General features: G+C 40.4%; 1 protein-coding gene across 2 annotated transcripts; it reads left to right on the plus strand.

Moving 5' to 3' along the window:
- The first annotated feature begins 5,271 nt into the window (after positions 1-5,271).
- On the plus strand, positions 5,272-17,734 carry TBPL1 (TATA-box binding protein like 1). 2 transcript variants are annotated; one of them, XM_048936384.1, is made up of 7 exons: positions 5,272-5,589; positions 11,730-11,916; positions 12,509-12,591; positions 13,708-13,771; positions 15,362-15,465; positions 15,552-15,646; positions 17,215-17,734. In XM_048936384.1, exons 2-7 carry the CDS (start codon positions 11,782-11,784, stop codon positions 17,283-17,285), a joined length of 552 nt encoding a protein of 183 aa, XP_048792341.1. In that variant the 5' UTR covers positions 5,272-5,589; positions 11,730-11,781; the 3' UTR covers positions 17,286-17,734. The 2 variants fall into 2 exon arrangements, with proteins under 2 accessions (XP_048792341.1, XP_048792343.1); XM_048936386.1 differs by having other exon boundaries at positions 5,272-5,439.
- Positions 17,735-19,412: the final 1,678 nt, after the last annotated feature.

Consider the following 19,412-nt stretch of genomic DNA (forward strand, 5'->3'; position numbering starts at 1 on the left):
TATAAAGATCATTGATTCTCTGTTCTCCTCTAACTTGGTTTCTAGATCAGCCTGCTATCTTTTCCAATGGGCTAGAAATTTTTAGTAGGCGCCCTCCTTGCTATCTGTGTCTTGTACCTAGTAGTAACAGGCGAGGTAGGCTAGGGGTTATCAGAAGAAAGAGGCCAAGTTCAAGGATGAAGTATGAGATTTAAACAAAATCATATCCAAATTTATTGGATATAATACTTGGAAATAACACAAAACTCCTGTTCATTTGTTCTTCAACTATACTAAGCTCTACAGCACTCTTTCCACTTGAGCTGTGTGTTCACAGGTGCTAAGCTTGACATATCAGGAGAAGCTTCTTTGCTGAAAGGGTTGTTAAGCACCAGAATAGGCTCTCCAGGGAGGCGGTTGAGACACTAGCTCTGAATGTGTCTAAAAACTATTTGGATGTGGTGCTCAGGGACATGATTTAGCGGAGGGTTGTTAGAGTTAGGGTAGTATGGTTAGGTTGTGGTTGAACCTGACGATCTTTAAGGTCCTTTCCAGCCTGAGCATTCTATGACTCATGATTCTATGATATACTCTCATGTGCTCTTCCATGCCAAGCAGTTCCACTTACACTTCATGTAAAGATCTAAAATGGAGATAATCATCAGCTTAAATGTGCCAAAAGGCTTGAAACAACTAACAGGTGTTAACATCCTTCCTCTGGGGCAGGAAGCAAGTCAGCAAGGCCAAAGTAATGCTTTAGGTTGAGTCACAATCTGGGTGAAGTTTTGCGCCTTCTATGAGCCGGATGCCTGAGGGCTGTACGATGTCATACGCTTGCAAATAAAATTCATCATCACTCCTGAAAAACCCAATAAGCCAACATTAGAAACACAGACACTGAATGCAGGAAGCAGCTTTGTGTAACAGCTCAGAGAAGAGTTCTCACTCATACAAGAGCAGGAAGGAACACTTGCTCAAGTTCCTGACAGGCATTCGTAGGATCTCAATCTGGGCAACAATGTGCTCTTCTTCCAATTATACAATTTTCATCATGTCTCTCTATTATTGTCAACCAAGGCTGCTAAGCATAGTCTACAAGTATTTTCCAGTTGTAGAGGACAAAACTACAGATATGTATTGAACCATTTTAAAGTTTACTAAAGAAAAACCTCATCTTGATCGTTCAACTTCTTTTTTAGACTATTTCACTATCATTTTTTTTCATATTATTGTATCAAGTAGCATATTTATGTTACTTGTTATATACACTCATATACTATATACTTTTTAAATATAAAATGAATAAAAAAATATAAAATCATATATATCATAAAACTTGATGGAACATTTGAGTATTGTGGAGTTGGTTTTAGTGCCACTTATGCCAGGGAGGTAACACTTTAATATAGTACCGTACTAGCAGGAGTTATCATAGTGTACATGCACCTCATTATCAGAGAAGTGTGAGAAAACACAGTTTATAATTTCATCTGATAAATGAAGTCCTGGAGCAAGGGATTCCCTCCCTGGCTGATCTCTTGCCACAGGTTTAAGCTCAAGTCCTGCTGGCTGTCAGCTTGGCAGCTTTCTCATAATTAACTTGTAATATCATATGCATTTAGCTCACGGTCATTCCAGAAAATGTCATTTTTATGGAACGTGCAAAATATGGATTGCTCCTAGATATCTCCTCCTCAGAAACTAATACTTGAATATAGTCTTCTGCATAGAGCTCACAGTTCTAAGCAGCTGTGTAACAATCCTAGTCTAGCCTCACCGTGGGCCTCCTCCAGCTCTCTCATCCCACCCTACAAATTTTCCACAGTCTACCTTGCACTGGATTTTATCTGACTGGAAATGGATCCTGCAAAAATACAGAAATCCAAATAACCATACATTTCCTTTAGGTTGTTGAATTTTTTATTTTTTTTATTTTTTTTTATTTTTTTACTGACACCTGCAATTACATTTGAATAACAATGTCATAAAATTGCATTCTGCTCACTCCCATTTCTGTAATTACCAAACAAAAATATGTGCAGTGTCTTCATATTGATATTGATGGTCCTAAGCAACCCACAATTCCACATCACAGAACATTCAAGCATAGTAAACAGCCTCCTTACATTTTCATCTCCTCTCTGCTTTCCAAACAATTGACTGAGAAACAAAAGCATAGAAAAATTTAAAATTACATAGCAAGACAGTGGCAGAAATGGCTTCAGTGCCTTATCTGTGAGATGTCAGTACAGCATCTGTGAAGTTAGAGCATGCACTGTTTCTGCAGGTGGGACATCACTAACACCTCACCCACACAGCCACAGAGACTAGAGAGTTGCAAACAGGGATGGAGACCTCAAATACAAGTTAATGGTGAAAATGGCTGGCACCATGCTTACCACGAGTGGCACAGCTAAAGATAATCAGCTTTGTAACTGCACAAGTCTGAAATAAAATGGTATGCACAACTGATGAACTTACACATAAAATCAGACAGTGCCTAATCACCTCATTTGCATTCTATGACAGTGTGATCACAACTACTTTCAAAAATTGCATATTTTCCAAGCATATATTTAGAGATGAAATCCTAAACACATCCCAGCTCAAATGGGGAAAACTCAGGCTGAAAAAGCAGCTGAAACTGTGGCATAGTAAGAGCTCATTTCTTCGTCAGGAAAAATATTACTGTGGTAACAGTTGCCTAAATCCAGAATTCCCGTTTTCAAAAGCGAGTCTCATTTTACCGTCTCCACCGAAATGAAACGGATCCGCTCCAGCAGAAAACCACAGGGTGGCAGTGCTGCTGCGCGCTGGCGTTAGCGCAGCCCCCCCTAACGGGAAGACAAAGCCTGGGTTAACGATCTGTGCAGCCGCTGCAATACTTTCTGTTAGAATCTAAAGTAATTACTTCCGTCAGGTGAACTCAGCAATGAATTTCAATTTTTGAATTTAACGTAGCAGAGGAAAACATTCCAACTGTGAAGATTTTCATACTGTTCCCTCTATCCTAATGAAAGCCATTCCACAATCACTTCACACATTGTTACAGATCCTCAGAAAATTGTCAATCCAGTGTCAATCCAACTGTCAATACTGTGCACTATACTCCCATAAATACATGTACAAACACCTACATTTCTCACACACAGACTGACGTGTCTTTATGAACTCAACCAGACCATTTTCTTTCAGTAAGGTGCTGTGCCCTCAATTGGCTCCCCAGCACCCAAACCCAAGTATTCACAACTTCCCAAACATCACACAGTAGATAATGATAGAACAAGGGGGTGAATGGTTTCTAACTAAAAGAGAAAAGATTTAGATTAGATGATGGGAAAATATTTCACTGAATGGGTGGTGAATCGTTGGCACTGCTGCCCAAATAAGCTCTGTGCCCCATCCCTGGAGATGCTCAACGTCAGGTTGGATGGGGCCTTGCGCAGCTGAGCTGCTGGGGGCAGCCATGCCCATGGCAGAGGGTTGGAACTGGGTGGTCTTTGAGATCCCTTTCAATCCAAGCCATTCTATGAGTCTAAGAATCACAGAATCACAGAATGGCCAGGGTTGGAAAAGACCTCAAGGATCATGAATCTCCAACCCCCCTCTGCCACATGCAGGGCCACCAACCTGCACGTTTAATGCTAAACCAGGCTGCCCAGGGCTCCATCCAACTTGGCCTTGAACACCTCCAAGGACGGGGCATCCACAACCTCTCTGGGCAGCCTGTTCCAGTACCTCACCACTCTTTGGGTAAAGAATTTCCCCCTTATGTCCGACCTAAATCTCCCCTCCCTCAACTTAAAACCATTTCCCCACGTCCTACACATATCAACCCTTTCAAAGAGTTGATTCCCCTCCCCTCTGTAGGCTCCCTTTAGGTATTGAAAGGCTGCAATGAGGTCGCCCCGCAGCCTTCTTTTCTCCAGGCTGAACAAGCCCAGCTCCCTCAGCCTGTCCTCATAAGGGAGGTACTCCAGTCCCCTGATCATCCTAGTGGCCCTCCTCTGGACCCTCTCCAACAGTTCCCTGTCCTTTTTGTACTGCGGGCTCCACACTTGGACACAGTGTTCCAGATGGGGCCTCACAAGAGCAGAGTAGAGGGGGACAATCACCTCCCTGTCCCTGCTGGCCACCCCTCTTTTGATGGAGTCCAGGATACCATTTGCCTTCCGAGCCGCAAGAGCACACTGTTGGCTCATATTGAGTTTTTCATCTATCAGGACCCCCGGGTCCTTCTCCACAGGGCTGCTTTCAAGGACCGCTCCTTCCAGTCTATACGGATGCCTGGGATTCCTCTGGCCCAAGTGCAAAACTTTGCACTTTGCCGTGTTGAACCTCATCAGGTTCACCCAGGTGGGGGGGGAATGGAGCGGGCAGCAGCGCTGCAGAAAGCCGAGGAATGTGTGCTGGGGCTGCAGTGCTGCTCGCACGCGTGCAGCAGGTGAGGCCGCCGCACGGTGATGAGCAAGCAATGGATGGCGACATTGCTGTGGGACGGGTGGTGATGTCACCCAGTGAAGGTGAGGACTGGCAACACGGCCGAGCCACGGTTTGTGGCACTTCTGTGCGATGCATTCTGACTGCTTGGTACACGCTGCTTTAACGCAGGCGCAGCAGCCCGGCCCGGCAGTTCGTGCCTGGCCTCCGACTGAGCGTGTGTGCGAGGACTGGAGTGTGGACAGGGCGAGCTTTGGAGCTGAAACGTGCTCTGGGTGCTGCTAGCACAGCTCTCAGACGTCGTCTCAGAGCCACTTTGCTGTACCCTGACTCTGCTGGCAGCAGGCAGCCGGGATATCGCAGAGAGGTGCATGCAGCAGCGCAGGTAGGCAGCGTGGTAATGCCTCATGCCAGCAGCTGGAGGGGAATACTTGAGAGACCCTTCCCAGGCTGGCCCATGCCCGTGGCGTCTCCTGTCCTCTTCCAGCGTGACACCTGCTGTCACAGCATCTCCTCCTGGTGGAAGCATGGAGGTGGCATTAGATACCTACAGCCCCATAGACCTGGAGAAGTGGGAGAGCGTGGTATGCACCATGGCACGCTGCCACCATTTTCTTTCTTCGGGCCCAACGTTCCGCTCAAACACCACGGCCTGGCACTACAGCTTTGTACTATGGAGGATCCCATCAGCACGCTGAGAAACAACGCCTGTCGCAACTGCCTATCGCAATAGTATGCGCCAAGGGCGACCCGTCGCAAACAAGAGCCCCCTCTCTCCCCCCCATACCTACCCACACACACACACACCCCGCACGACACCGGAAGTGCGCCGCAGGCGCAGCCCCCTTCCTCCCCTCCCGTCGCAGCGACTTCCGGTGGCCGCTCTAGCCGGCGTCGCGTCTATGCCCGCGGCGCTGGGGGATGTTTATTGTCGCGGAGCCTCGGCCCGTCATCCGGAACGCCGCCGGGCGCGAGCGGCGGGGCGCCTAGCAACCCTGCCAGCCGCCTCCCGCCCGTACGGTAACGGCTGCCGCGTGCCGCCGGGCCGCGCTCTTCCCCGCCGCCCGCGGGCCGCCGCTTAGCGGGCCCGGCTCCACCGCTAGCCTCTGCCCGAGGGACCCGGCTCCGTCGGGCGGCCGCTGGGAGCCCGCGCCCCTTCCTGCTGCGGGGGTAGGCAGCGCGGCCTTCGGCTTCCCCTCCTCGCGTCGGCGCGTTCCCTCCGCTGCCCCTTTCCCTGGCGGGAGTCGGGAGGTGGAGGAAGCCGGAGGGAGGGACGCGGCTCGGCCAGGGGAGCGACCCCTAAAGGGGCGAAGTGCCGAGGGGCGCCCGGGGCGTGCGGTGCGGGGTGGGCTAGCGGGTGGGCGCGAGGCCTTGTGTCCGCGCTTTGTCTGTGCTGTGCTTGGCTGGGAACTCCGGGACGCGGCTCACAGGGGGCGATTGCTGCCTGAGTGCTGCGGCACAGGACGGGCACGTGCCGGGCTCGGCAGTACGGCTAGCAGAGTTCTCTCAGCTGAGGCGGGTAGAAAGGGAACACGCGACGTGCCCTTTATTCTAAGTCGTTCAGGTTTTGTGTTTTTCTCACTAGTTTGTCAGTGTGGAACGGCCACCGAGCCTGTTGGGCCAGGCTTTTATTGCACTTAGGACGGTTTTCTACCTATCTAGCTATTGAGATCGAATTGGTAGTTCTCAACACCTGGAGCTGGGCTATCGCTTGATGCTTTGAGGGAGAAGTGGCACGGAGCTGGATGCAGAGTGATTCTCACTCTGGCTATGAGCAGATTTATTTTGATGGGAAGAACGTGAGGAAAATGGCCTGTTACAAGTTACTCTCTGAAAGCAGGCTTTCTCATCTAGCTCTGTAAGCAGCTTGGCTTTATTTCTGTAGCTGGATTTGTGTTGGAAGACCCTGGGTCTGTGGGCACACAATAGTCTAACTCAAAAGAATTCAAAGCAGAATGGGAAATTTGTGTCCTACTTGCTCCTGGCATTGCAGGTATAATGGTTTTTTGTGTTGTTCTTCTTGGACAAATGTCCACTTCAGCTATTTTTGCACATATTTGTAAAATTTCTTCCAAGCTGTATGTGCTTTGGTTCCATAGGAAACAGTCATGCAACTGTAAATCTCAGAAGTTGGAAAGAGCTAGTCTGAAGGTAATGATCCCTTTTAGAACAATTTAACTTGCCACTGGAGGCAATAAAAAATGAAAGTACATGCCTCTGGCTCTGACACTTAGAAAGCTGATTGAGTCAGAGGGTTCCTGGACAGACAGTAGCAGTATTGCTCTCATTTCTTGGGAGTCGTCCACCGATCGCTGTGATAGTGTTGTATTCCAGGATTCAAGCAGACCTCAGGTCTGTCAGCTCTTGTTCGTACGGACCTGCTTCCCCATGGCCCGAACGCGAACAGGAGGATGGAATTAATTATCTCCTGGATCCCACTAGGATTTATGTTTTGTGTTCTTCATTCTCACCTGGACTCTTTTGATAACTTAGTCAAAAATGCTTTTCAAGCTATTTGTTGGAATGCCAGCAGCAACAGTGGTATGTTCCACTGGGAACGCTGTCCACTGGGCTGTTGGAACAGGTTTTGGAATTGGTTGGCAAAGCGCTTAGGTTAAAAATAACCGGTACAAGTTGCTTGTCCTTCTGCTGGTGTGACAGATATGTTCATAAAGCTTTTCTGATGTTAGCATCACCGTTGTTAGGTACCCATCATCTACCTTCATAACTCTGAGTTTCTCAGCTTAAAGGTAGCCAAAAGCTTAAAATAGTACTTTGTTTATATACCCTTTCCCTAGTGACTTTTCTTTCTCTTTGATAATGACAGTGGTGTTGGTTTGGAATTTTTTTTGGAAGTCAGAGCAAGCTGGCTTTTTTTAGATTGCAAGATTTCAGTGCAGGGTGTGTTTCTCTGTGTGTGTTTATATAGTTTCAAAAATAGTATGGCCTTGATCCTAATTGAGGATGTATGGGTAATGCTTTGTCCAAGAATTGCAGTGTGCAATCCTTTTCTCTCTCCTTCCTTCAAAATGTTCTTACTCTAAAGTGGGAAGTTTCTCTAGTTTCAGGGTAGAATGCACTACTTCTTAGAGCCAAATATTCTTAGGATTAGTTTTTATTGTTCTTATTTTGAGGTTCTTTGCTTGATCTATTTGCTTTTCTTCCTCCTTTTTTTTTTTCCCTTAATGACAGTATTCCATTGGTTTCCCTGACATCCATGTTTAAAAGAGAGAACAAGCTTTCAAAATGTCTATGATAAAATAGAATAATACAAACTTTTGTGAAGATGCATTTATTAATCTTTTCTCTCTTGGTGTGGATTCTGTTACATTCATACAAGAAAATTTGAATTCAAATATGTTACTTGTTACTTGCTCTGGAGAAAGCTGAATGAAGTGTACAATACAAAAGTAAAGCTGTGTGTGTAGAAAAGTAAATGATTTTATCTTCTGTTTTAGCCTGTTACTAAATTAGCAGTGGCTGGCAGAACATACTTTTGAAATGGGATTTAAGCTGCCAAAAGTTTAAGGTTCAGATGAGAGAACTTTTGGGTGATATTAATCAGGAGAACATAAATTGAGCTCGGTGAAATCAACTTGGAATTTGTGAACCCTAAACAGGAAAGAACCAGATGTTAAGTTTTTACTCAGTCCCACTGCTCTGCAAATATAAGTGCATAAATACAGGATAGTAAAAGGCACATACATAAGGCTGTTCCTTAATATCAAAATGTCTTTCTAAAAGCATGACAAGATTATTTTTCCTAGTTTGCAGATACGAAACAGAAATGTAGAAATTCAATTTGGAAAATAAGAGAATGGATCAGAGCTACCCATAAGGGATCATAGAACATCTTGGGTTAGAAGGGACCTTAGAGAACATCTGCTTCCAACCCTCCTGTTGTTAGCAGGGCTGGCACAAGATCAGGCTGCCTGAGGCCCCATCCAACCTGGCCTTGAATGGGATGCAGTAGGGTGCATCAATAAGCAGAGATGAGAAGGGAAAACTTGGGAAGAGGAGCATCAAAGCATTGGTTACAACTATGTGTTCCAGCTGGTTGTGCTACTGGAGAGAAACAGAAGAAAGAACAGGTTTTTTTGTTGTTGTTGTTTTTTGTTTTTTTAATGAACCTTCTTACACTATTTTTTGTAAAGATGGTTTGGGGTGTTTTTATGTGGTGCATATATTAGTGTTTCTTTAAATCATTAATTTCTGTTGAAGTGGTTGCTGTGCATTTGGATTTCTTTAAGACTTCCTGAAGAAGGAGCACATCTTTTTCTGAACAATTTTTTCTTTGTTGCTGATACAGCGTGAGACATCAAAATGAACACCTGAGGCAGAGCTTGTAGCAGGTTATGCTCACTGTTCAGCAGAAGCATCCAAGTATAGAAGCAGCTTGTTTCATCTAGTAATTCTAAACCATGCCTTGGAAGAGGTTGGTGCTGTATTTATGTGCTAAATGAGAACGGACATACTGAATTTGAAATTGTCCACACTCAGATTTTGAAGGAATTTGGGTGGTATTTGCAGCAACAAATGCAGTCATCTTAGTGCAAATGGAGAAATGTCATAGCGAATATTTGAAATGTTCAGCATTTGAGTGAAGTGTTTCAGTGATCTTCTTTTGGTAGATCAGATAATGCTACAGTCACAAAAAGGCAGTTTTTCAATTCTTATGCTGTGTTTACATAACTGCTTTTATGAAAAATTCTGTCATTTTTTAACTGAATGTTGCAAACCACAGTCTAGAATATTAGCTACAGCTCAAATTAGATTACAGATTTAAAAAGGTCCTCCCTATATATCTGTTGTCTTGAGCTTTCAGAATGTGGCTAATGAAAATGGGGGTATGGTACCCTAATATCTTACGATTTTTCTCCCTTAAAACTCATTGAAGTAACTTGTACACCTAACCAAGATACATTATAGTTTCTGAAAACCTTCTTACAGACAGTTCCACAACATTTTAACACTGAGATTTTTCCTGTAAATTTCCCTTTAGTGATAGATCTTTTCCTTTTAAGATGTGATTTTCATGTCTCTCAATTGCTTTTTTTTTTTTTTTTTTTTTTTTTTTTTTGTCCTTAAAGCTTTTCTCCTAGGTTCTATTTAAGACAAACTGCCAGTGTTTCATGGGGATATTCTCATACAGTGTTATAGTTTGCTTAGCAGTTAGGAACCTTTTCATCTGCACAATGGCATTATTCTTACAGACTGTGGAGATTGAATGTGCCAGTAGGAACATGGTGAAATCTGGGAGACAGTGTCCATTGCAGCTATCTTCTTGCCTAGCATTAGTTCCTGGGTTCCAGTAAGTGATCTTAGCAAAAGTCAGGACATGGAGCCAGGATGGAAAACAAATGCCTCTCTCAGGATGCCATGGCTTCCAGCTCCTCTCTCTACGCTGTCCCTGCCTGCGTGCTGTTCAAAATCTGCACATGTGCTATCTTTGGATCCAGTGCCATAAATTGCTAACCCAATCTGTAGTAGTCCAGCAAAACCAGATGGAACAAGTCATTTGTAACTACATAGGATTCATATAATTTTGAATTAAAAAAAAAAAAAAAAGATCTGGGAATACTAATTAGTAACTGTTTGTTCTCTGCCTTCTCTCCCCCACACATTGCCTTTGGTTTCCTCCCTATCTTGCCATTTCTTCATCGATTTCTGTGTTAGTCACCTGCCTCTCCTTTTCTTATATTGGACAAACCAATAATTATAGAATAATTCTTTTAGCTGGGAGCCAGCTGCTCAATAGGAGAAGGTGACTGTCACAGCAGTTTATCAAGTGCATTACACACATCTGCACTGTACATTATTCTGTGTTGGCAGTGAATTTTATTATGACGTTTAGGAAGGTGGAAATAATGATAAATATAATCCATAATAACATTGGTAAGTTTGTGTCTTGTAGATTTGATACATAAACCAAAAGATTTATAAGATTATAAATGTGCATTGCATTGTGTTATGTGTATGGGTGTTTTTGATACATAGTCTTCTGCTTTTTCGATGGCAGTGACTGCATAGAGCATGTTGCGTATCTGACAGTTTCTTTGATTTTGGCCTTTGCTTTCTATAGGGATTCATTTGGGGTGAAATTTTACTAACATTTTAGATGAGTGGCACAAGAGCTATCTGGGGTACTATTGCCTCTAACCCTCAGGCTGCTCTGTGCTTAACCTCATTCTCCTGGATGAGAACTAACATTTTTACATTCTTATACAAAGAAAAATTCCTTAATAAGCTCTCATATTTTTGTATATTAGTCCTTTTTACTTTATACCAATGTTCTTGCTCTTTATTTCCCCCACCTTTCTCTAAAAGGTGGAATTCCACTTCATCTGGAATTTATGTGAAATGCCAGCCATCTTGGCTTTGGTGTGCTTACAGAAGCGATGCCATCAGTTGCAGGATGGCATTGAGCAATATGCCTGCCCCTGTCTCACAGTCTTCTAGTCAAAAGTGTTTGGTAGGAGCATCACCCCTGGCATGCATAGGCAGACTGAGCAGTTCCTTGCTGTGTTAGGTTTGCTGTGTTGTGTGCTGGGTGGCTGTCCTGTACCTTCATAGTAACACTCATGCTGTTCCTTAGAAACATTTGATTTTTCTGTGTGCATAGCGTATGCTTGTTCTGTGTTATTCCTGTGGCAGAGCAAAAGGGAATTAGAGGCTCCTATGTCTCATGGCCTGTTGCTGCCATCAGGATAGTTTGTATAGTTCACCCCATGCTCTTACATTTGGAGAGTTTAGCCTAGAATGCTGAGGGAGAAGTGGGTAAACTTTGGTTGCAGACTGTCTGCAGGCTGTAGTGTGTGTAACTTCTGAGTTTCAAAGTTACTCAGCAGGCTCATCCATTTCAATACAAATGATAAGCTGTTCAGAATTATCAATGTAAGCAGTGAGAGAAATGCATTTTCCCAAGGCGTCTAGTGACATCGTCAACTCATTCCTCAGCTCATTTCTCATTTATCCTTTGAAGCTATGGAAAATGTTTTAATAAGCTTTGCAGTGTCCTAATATAGTTGCTAAGAGCTGTAACATATTTAACCAGTAGATTTAAAAATAAAGTACATACATTTTATGTCTGTTAAGTCTGGCAACGTGGCTTCAAACAAGCAGCCTCCTATTTTATAGTGCACAGGATGCAGACATCCCCCCCCCCCCCCCACACACACACAGTGAACTTAAATGAGTCAGACTGTAGTCACTTCTGCTTCTTGTCTCATTTAAGGGATGAGTGTATACAAGAACAGTGTTAATAGACAGTTTTCTACTGGTATGCTTAATTTTGTTGTTTTCATTCTCAGGATGTGATCTTCATGGTGAACTGGTGTGAGAACTGAGTTGTAAATCACCCCAATGGATGCAGACAGTGATGTTGCATTGGACATTTTAATCACAAATGTAGTGTGTGTTTTTAGAACAAGATGTCATTTAAACTTGAGAAAGATTGCATTAGAGGGAGCAAATGTGATATACAAGCGTGATGTTGGGGTAAGAGATTTAATGTAACACAGTTATCTGTTTTTATATATATGTTCCTTAAGCTAAAACTTCATGTATCTGATATCCACATATGATGGATAGAGAAATTTTATTTCTGTAGTTATGCAGAATGCTTAACAAGTCATGTCAAATGCTAAGCCTGTTTGTTAAGATATCTGATGAGACCTCCTATGCATTCGGATCTAGTTTGTCTCCTCCAAATTCGATTTTCTTTTCTCAGAAAATTTATGCTGATAAGGAATTAGCAGTATGATAGTTGAGATAATAATAATAATAATAATAATAATAATAATAATAATAATAATAATAATAATGGTGCTGTGGCTTTCAGCTTTTTTTTTTTTTTTTTTTTTTTTTAAGGGGAGAGTAACTTTCAATCTGTTGTGTTAAAATTGAACGGCTAATTCAGTGCATGTTTATTTAGCTCTTCTCAGGAGCTTATTTTGTAATTGCTGAAAGAGATGAAAGGAACGGTTCAAGACTTATAAAAAATAAAGAGAATATTATTAGTGTAATTTTTTTTTTCCTTAGTATGAAATTGAACTAATTCCCAATGCTTCGCTTTCATTTTCCTTTTCAGAAAGTATTAATGAAACTTAGAAAACCTAGGATTACAGCCACAATTTGGTCCTCAGGAAAAGTTATTTGCACAGGAGCCACAAGGTGAGTTCATGAAAATCTTTTCTGTGGATGAAATTGATGTGTATTTTAAAACATAATGTTACAGATGAGGAAGTTAGCAAGAGGCAGTGCTTGCTACTGTTAATATTCTGTCACATTGTATCACATTCTTGCCAACTAAGCATTTGGGAGGAATTTATCTATGCAGTGTCTGCCTTGGACCAAATTGAAATCTTAAGAAACTTCATTTCAGCCTTCTGGAAGAACAGTTGGAAAAACTACTTTATGAAAAAAAAAATCCTACTGATTTCTCTTGAAAACTCTCTAAGATATATATATATATATTGTTGTTGTTGTTGTTTTAAGCCAGAACTTGAAATCTAGAAAGGGATGATGTTTTTTAAGGAATGTCTTTTATTACTACATGAAAACCTACCTGAATTTAATTAGGTTATTTACTACTGAGGGACTGGAAAGAAGCAAGAGCAAATTTAATTCAGATACAGGAACTCACTGAACCCATTAAGGCTCATTAGGCTAAGTTCCTCTTGAGATGTGTCCACACTGTGGATAAGATACAATGACAAATCTGTATGCTTTTTGTGTATGTTCTCCATCTCAAAATGGAGAATGTTTGGTCAGTACTACCATTCAAATGATAGAGTTGTTTGTTTTTTTTTCCTCTCACCCTGCACACCATGTAACTGTATGGTGAGCTTTTCTCCTAAACTTTATGTTGTGCTTTCTACTAGTAGGAATGTTAAACGCTGCATTCTTTTCTATACCTCCAGGCAAGTTAACACACCCATTGTAAAGGAGAGAGGGATGAAAAGTAACCACCAAGTCAGGATGGCCAAATTCAGGCTGCTTGTAGTCATATTTGTCTCTTAGGAGCATATATGTTTGATCAAAGTATGACTTCCACTGCAGCTCCTACGGACTCGAACTGAGCGGAGAAATAGAATTCTTTATACCATATTTGAAGACTGAATATCTAGACAGTGAAAATAGAATTTGATATGTACAGCTGGATGAAATAAACAGCTGTCCACGTGATCACACTTCATGCTTGCATAATGGTTTTATACTCTGATTATCTACGTAGTATGTGTGAACATAAATATATACTCTATTAATGCTAGATTGTCTGCTTTACAGTGAAGAAGAAGCTAAATTTGGTGCCAGACGATTAGCTCGTTGTCTACAGAAACTAGGTTTTCAGGTAATTCTAATGAAAATGGAATTGTGTGACTTAAGCAATGCTGGTAAACACTGTTTTTGGAAAAAAAAAATATGAGGGAACTTAACAATCCAGCAACCAGCATGTTTTCACTCAGATGCCCCTTTTGTTACAGAATACATTTTCCAGATGCTATCAAAGAGAATCTGTCTTAGCGGATTTGAGTTTCATTTGGCAGCTTAGAATTGTGCTTTTTCTCTGGCTAATGAACAGTATTTGTTAAATGAACCACCCACAATTGTTTCTTGAATCTTACAATGTATTTTTCTATTCATTTGGAAGAAGTGCTGAGATGTATAAACCAAGCTGTCATTTGAAGACTATTTCCTTCATATATGGTGGAATAGCAAATGCATGTCTATCTTGTTTAGGGCACATTTTAGCCCTGTTAATTGCAGTGGAGGGAAATGCTGCAGTGTTGAGATTGCACAGCTGAAACTAAGTCAAATGAAAAAGTCAGGGCATGAAGCTCCTCTTTTTTTATTTGAATTACAGTTACTAGTCAAAAATACTCCTTCAACTGTGTTCTAAGGGTTATGAATGACTCAGAGTATGAAAATGTATTTTAAAACTTCCTGATAGCCAGTTGTGCTGTTTATCCACAATCTGTGTTTACCGACAGGCTATCCCATTCAGGCTGTATTCAACCCAAGCAGAAGTTAGGCAATTTTATTGCTAATGTATACATTAGAACCAGGCTCTAAAAGCTAGAGCGGAACATTGGATTATTGGGAGATGAACGGTGCCTCCAGTGTAGGTGCACAAAGTTTTATAATAAAGTGAGTGGTTTAAGTGGAATGTACTTTAAGGTTTGAAGTAACAGTTGACTTTTTCTATAAGGTTTTTTGCCTCCACTCATACTTCTTAAAAGTTTTGACTGAGGAATGATCACTTTCTGTTTAATTTGTTTCAAATACACTGAAATATTCTCCAGTGATCTTACTAATACTGACTATTGATCAGTGCACTTGTTTAGGTATTGTCTGTTGACTACTTTAATGTAGAATATCCATGAATAGAGAATTAAAATGTCAGTGGTCTGTGCTAGGTTGCAGAAGGTCGAAGACTGTAAAGAAGAGGTTGCCAGAGTGGAGATTTGAAATGAAGAAATTTTTGTCTTTTCTTATTCCTACCTTTAATAAAATCATTTATAGCAATGAAACACTAAAGACACTTTTCCATATTGAAAAGAATTCTTGTAACAATGAAACTTTTTTTTTTTTTTGCTTACTTTAATGTCTCATGAATTATTTTAGTTTGCTTTCAAATTTGATGTGTTTAGGATAGCGATGAGTTGTTCCTGCATCTCATTCTTAAAGTAAATTGTACTAAAACCACATAGTAGAACTGTGAAATACCTAGTTCAACAACTACTGTACTATAGAAGGATAAAGTAAATGATTTGAATCCATTAAGTACTCTTTAAACTCTTATCAGAAATGCATTAATCACATTGATCGAAATACTATTAGCTAGTATTCTTATAGTACTTGTTTAAGATTTTTTGCAATGCATACATCTCTGCTTCTCTGAATTGAATTTTTAATGACTCTTTCCTTTCTTTTTAAAAAGGTAATTTTCACAGATTTTAAAGTTGTGAATGTTTTAGCAGTGTGCAACATGCCCTTTGAGATCAGATTGCCAGAATTTACGAAGAATAACAGACCTCATGCTAGGTACGGTAGGATTTTAAAGAGTAACAGTGCTTGTGTACCTCTTAAGCTTTTCATTTTGAGTTTTGACCTCTTATTTTGTTTTCTAGTTATGAACCAGAACTTCATCCTGCTGTGTGCTACAGAATAAAAACTCTCAGAGCTACCTTACAGATTTTTTCAACTGGCAGTATCACAGTTACAGGTATTTTGATGCCATAAATATTTAACTTGTTGGGAATATTTAACTTCAGGGACAGTTAGTTAGGAAAAGATGATGTTCAGAATAGTCAAAAGATATGTTGAGTTGATGGAGTGGATTTTGTTTCCCAGTGCTTTCATCTAAATTGTTTCAGAGCCAAATTCCAGAGGAGTTACGTAGAAGATGTTATGATTGATAGGCTTAAAAATTACCTTGAGTGGACAAGGTCTGGGGGCTTCATTTGTTTGTATTTTATTTTTTCCTTTTTTTTTTTTTTTTTTTTTTTTTTTTAAATCTTCATAATACTGTAAGCTACACTGAAGCATGTATTCTGAACTGGTTAAACCAGAAATTAGATTTAAGATAAATTGGAAGCTTGAGCTTCCCTGAAGTCTTAGAAGACTCAGTACATCACATCATCTTCTTAACGAGATTTAGCCTTTCTGTAAGTTTGTGTCTACTCAGTGCTGCTTCCTGAAGGCTGTCTCTTGAGCTTGTGTTTGTACAGTAGCAGACAACTTAGAGAAAGGTGCAGCATCTGTCTAGAAGGTGGAGAACATTATAGGCTTTTACCTAAGCTTAAGTGAACATTTAACTCAGTTTGAAAACAAGAATAATCCTGGTCCTCTCCATTTTCTTCCTAACTTAGCACGTGAGTTAAAACAGTATTTCCCAGATTACATAAATAAGGTGTAGCCAGTTATTTGTGATTTTGGGGAGCCATTTTGAATGGTTCTTTCTACTTGAGGTTAACTTCTGAAGTCTAAAAGGAGAGTAAAAAGAAATTGTGTTCTTAGGCATTGAAGCACTTGAGAAATAGCCGATTTCATTTATCATGCATCACCAAACTTCTATCCAGGATGAATTTCTTTTGGCATGTGCATTGCTTGTTCATTTATGACCTCAATTGTTTGTTGTGGAAAAGAATCTAGTTCCGTTAAAAAGCACTGGTAGTTCGTTTTCTTTCCTCAAATGTTGATAAATCAGATACCCTACAGCTGCTTCATCCTGAGATAATAATCACTCTCTGGCTTGCAGATGTCCTGAGATGAATGTTTGGAACTATTTGCAAAATCAAGATTGAAAAGTTTTCGAAGATAAATTTGCTTGAAACATACTTAAATTAAATGCAGCATTATTTAGCATTAATTTTTGTTGGTGGCTATTTAAAAGAAGAATTAAGTGTAGCTAGCTCATACAAATCTAGGTAGTGCAAATTCCTAGAAGAGTAGCGTAAGTAAAATTATTTCCTTTATTTCTGACACTCAGCTGCTACAATCTTCCCTGGGCTGACTGATTAAGAAATATGAAACTTGTAAGGAAATCAATAGTGTTTATTTGTACTCTAGCCATTGGCCAGAGTGGAACATCTTACAGCATCCACATTAGAGTCTTTCTCTTGTAAGTAGAGGTGATGGGAGGAAAACATTCTTAATTTGGGAGAAATTGTTCTTGTTTACAAACTGAAGTTATGGTAGCTAAAATTGTTAAAGACAGTTGTTTTAATTCACGATGGTCTGATTTATTTCTCTTCCTATTGCTTTTTTTTTTCCTTTTTTAATATATCTCAGGGCCAAACGTAAAGGCTGTCGCCAGTGCTGTGGAGCAGATTTACCCCTTCGTGTTTGAAAGCAGAAAATAAGTTTTATAACTCACCACTTGATGGTTAGGTTCCCTAACCAAGCACCTTTAAAGACTGCTGCACATTGGACTAAAAGCAAAAAGGAAAACTGGACCAACTATAGCAGAGGAATACAGACTTTTTTCTTGTTCATGGCCACAGTATAAACTCCAGTCCTTTTGGATTTTACTCTTAACAGTGCTGTATTGTAAAAACAGAAGTTTACAAGATATGAAATTGCTGCTTTTAAAAAGACATTCTATTTATTTTTGCAGTAATTTCTGTGTATTCATAAGCAAAGCTGTCACGATGTGCACTACCTTAAAAACTTTTTTTTTTTTAGTTTGAGCTTGTGTTTTATTTGTGAATAGTCTTTTACATTTTTGTATGCTGAATATTGGGCACCAAAGAAGCTGTAAAAGTTATCTTTTTCACCTGATGAATGTGCACAAATAAAAGTTTGGAAAATATTTCTCTTCATACCTGTTCTGTTATATTCCTTTCCTTTTTCTATTACATTAAAATTGTATAGTTGCAAATTAATTTGAAACAATGTAAGATAGTCTTTTGCTGATAACTTCTGTTTCTATTTGTAGTATGTGTAAAATTTTGTGTGTGGGTTAGATCAAAATCTATAGTAGTTACATATGTTTATCTGAGGATGAAATTTGGTTTGTTCCCAGTTCGCTTAACTACATGCCAGATCAAGTATTTTCTTGCTGTTAAAAGACGACATTTCTAAATAATTGAAGTTTACAACTGGTGTTTTGCTGTAGATGTTGAGGAAATCTTACCAACTAAAGAAGCTACCATAGAAAAATCAACCACCTTGTTCACTTACTGGATACAAAAGGAAACAAAAGTTACTATGTGAGCTTCAGTGTTCTGGAAAGCAGCATTGTTACCCTTGGACTCAAGGAGACTGATCCAGTCCCAGCCTATTGCTTGATGACAAACATAGGCCTTTCCTACATTCAAGTTACTGTATAATGTTTTCATGACAGGAGGCTGCCAACAAGCAATGAAGCTTGATTCTGGCATGTATTATTATAGGTATGAATCTTGGACATGGAAGCCAGTAGATGTTTCAATAAGTGCACATTTGAAGCAAAAGAGAGGTGAATGCTTAAAAGAAACTGCAAATGCTACTTTTAAAAAATTAAAATAAATATGTATAAATGTATGTATGTCTTTTTTCCCTGAATGAAGACATTTAACACTACAGCTTGTGCTGCAAGTAATATGTGATTGTGTGGGTCCTGCAAACTGAACAATTAACTGTTATTATACTAGCAGACACCTTGTCTTGTGGAAGGAAACCGGCAGAATATCCTGAAAAAGTAAATGCCTAGTATAATGCATATTGTCTGTCTGAGGGGTGGTATAGAAGTTGGGTATCTGCTGTGTCTCCATGCAGAAATTATGGGAAGAGTTGTTTATGAAGTGCTCAGTCATACCCTTCAGAACAACAGTGATATACTCATAAAAGCCTTTTTTAGATCAGTGAAGGTAACAAAGCAAAGGATTTGTGACTATGAAATACTAAGTAGAGTTCCACAGTCACAGAACTCTTGTTAAAATATACGCAAAGGAATGCTTGCTATGTGTGACCTCTCCAGTTAGTACAGAAGACAGCGTGAACCACAGCACTCCTGACAGTATTTTTGTGTAACATCACAGCAGTGGACAAGCTACCATTAGGGAACACTGAACTTGTATTAGTATGATTTTTAAAAAGGCATTTGAACAATTAACAAAATGGTATGAGGTTTTCAGTAACAAAATATATTGCTATACTAATGTATGAGAATTTGGCTGCTGTACCTACAGTAGGTACAGTGGGTGAGGCTTGGCTCTTTCAGATCAAATCTTGAAACACTTGAATGATACCAGTGAAATTCTGGAGATTTTATGAAGCACGTATGTCTCCTAAATTTATATATGATGAAAGAAAACTTTTTCTAATTAACATCATGGTGTAGTAAGAAATCCACCTCTTGTAGGAAGAAAAAGGTGTTATAGCCTACAATGTATGTCCAACTGGGCTGGTTAGCTCAGTTTGTTAGTGTGTCAGCGGGTTTGAGCTCTTCATGGGCCGTATGTGATTTCCTGTAGCAAGAACACAGCGATATTGGGTACAGGGACAGA

This window comes from Lagopus muta, chromosome 2, assembly GCF_023343835.1.
Source record: "Lagopus muta isolate bLagMut1 chromosome 2, bLagMut1 primary, whole genome shotgun sequence".
NCBI lineage: Eukaryota > Metazoa > Chordata > Aves > Galliformes > Phasianidae > Lagopus > Lagopus muta.

What these genes read in the sequence shown, in the direction of transcription:
- TBPL1 (XM_048936384.1), top strand. Translation starts at nt 11,782, where the DNA reads ATGGATGCAGACAGTGATGTTGCATTGGACATTTTAATCACAAATGTA. An exon ending in ATTTGCACAGGAGCCACAAG is followed by an intron (nt 12,592 to 13,707) that starts GTGAGTTCATGA and finishes TCTGCTTTACAG; the next exon opens with TGAAGAAGAAGCTAAATTTG. An exon ending in AATAACAGACCTCATGCTAG is followed by an intron (nt 15,466 to 15,551) that starts GTACGGTAGGAT and finishes TTTGTTTTCTAG; the next exon opens with TTATGAACCAGAACTTCATC.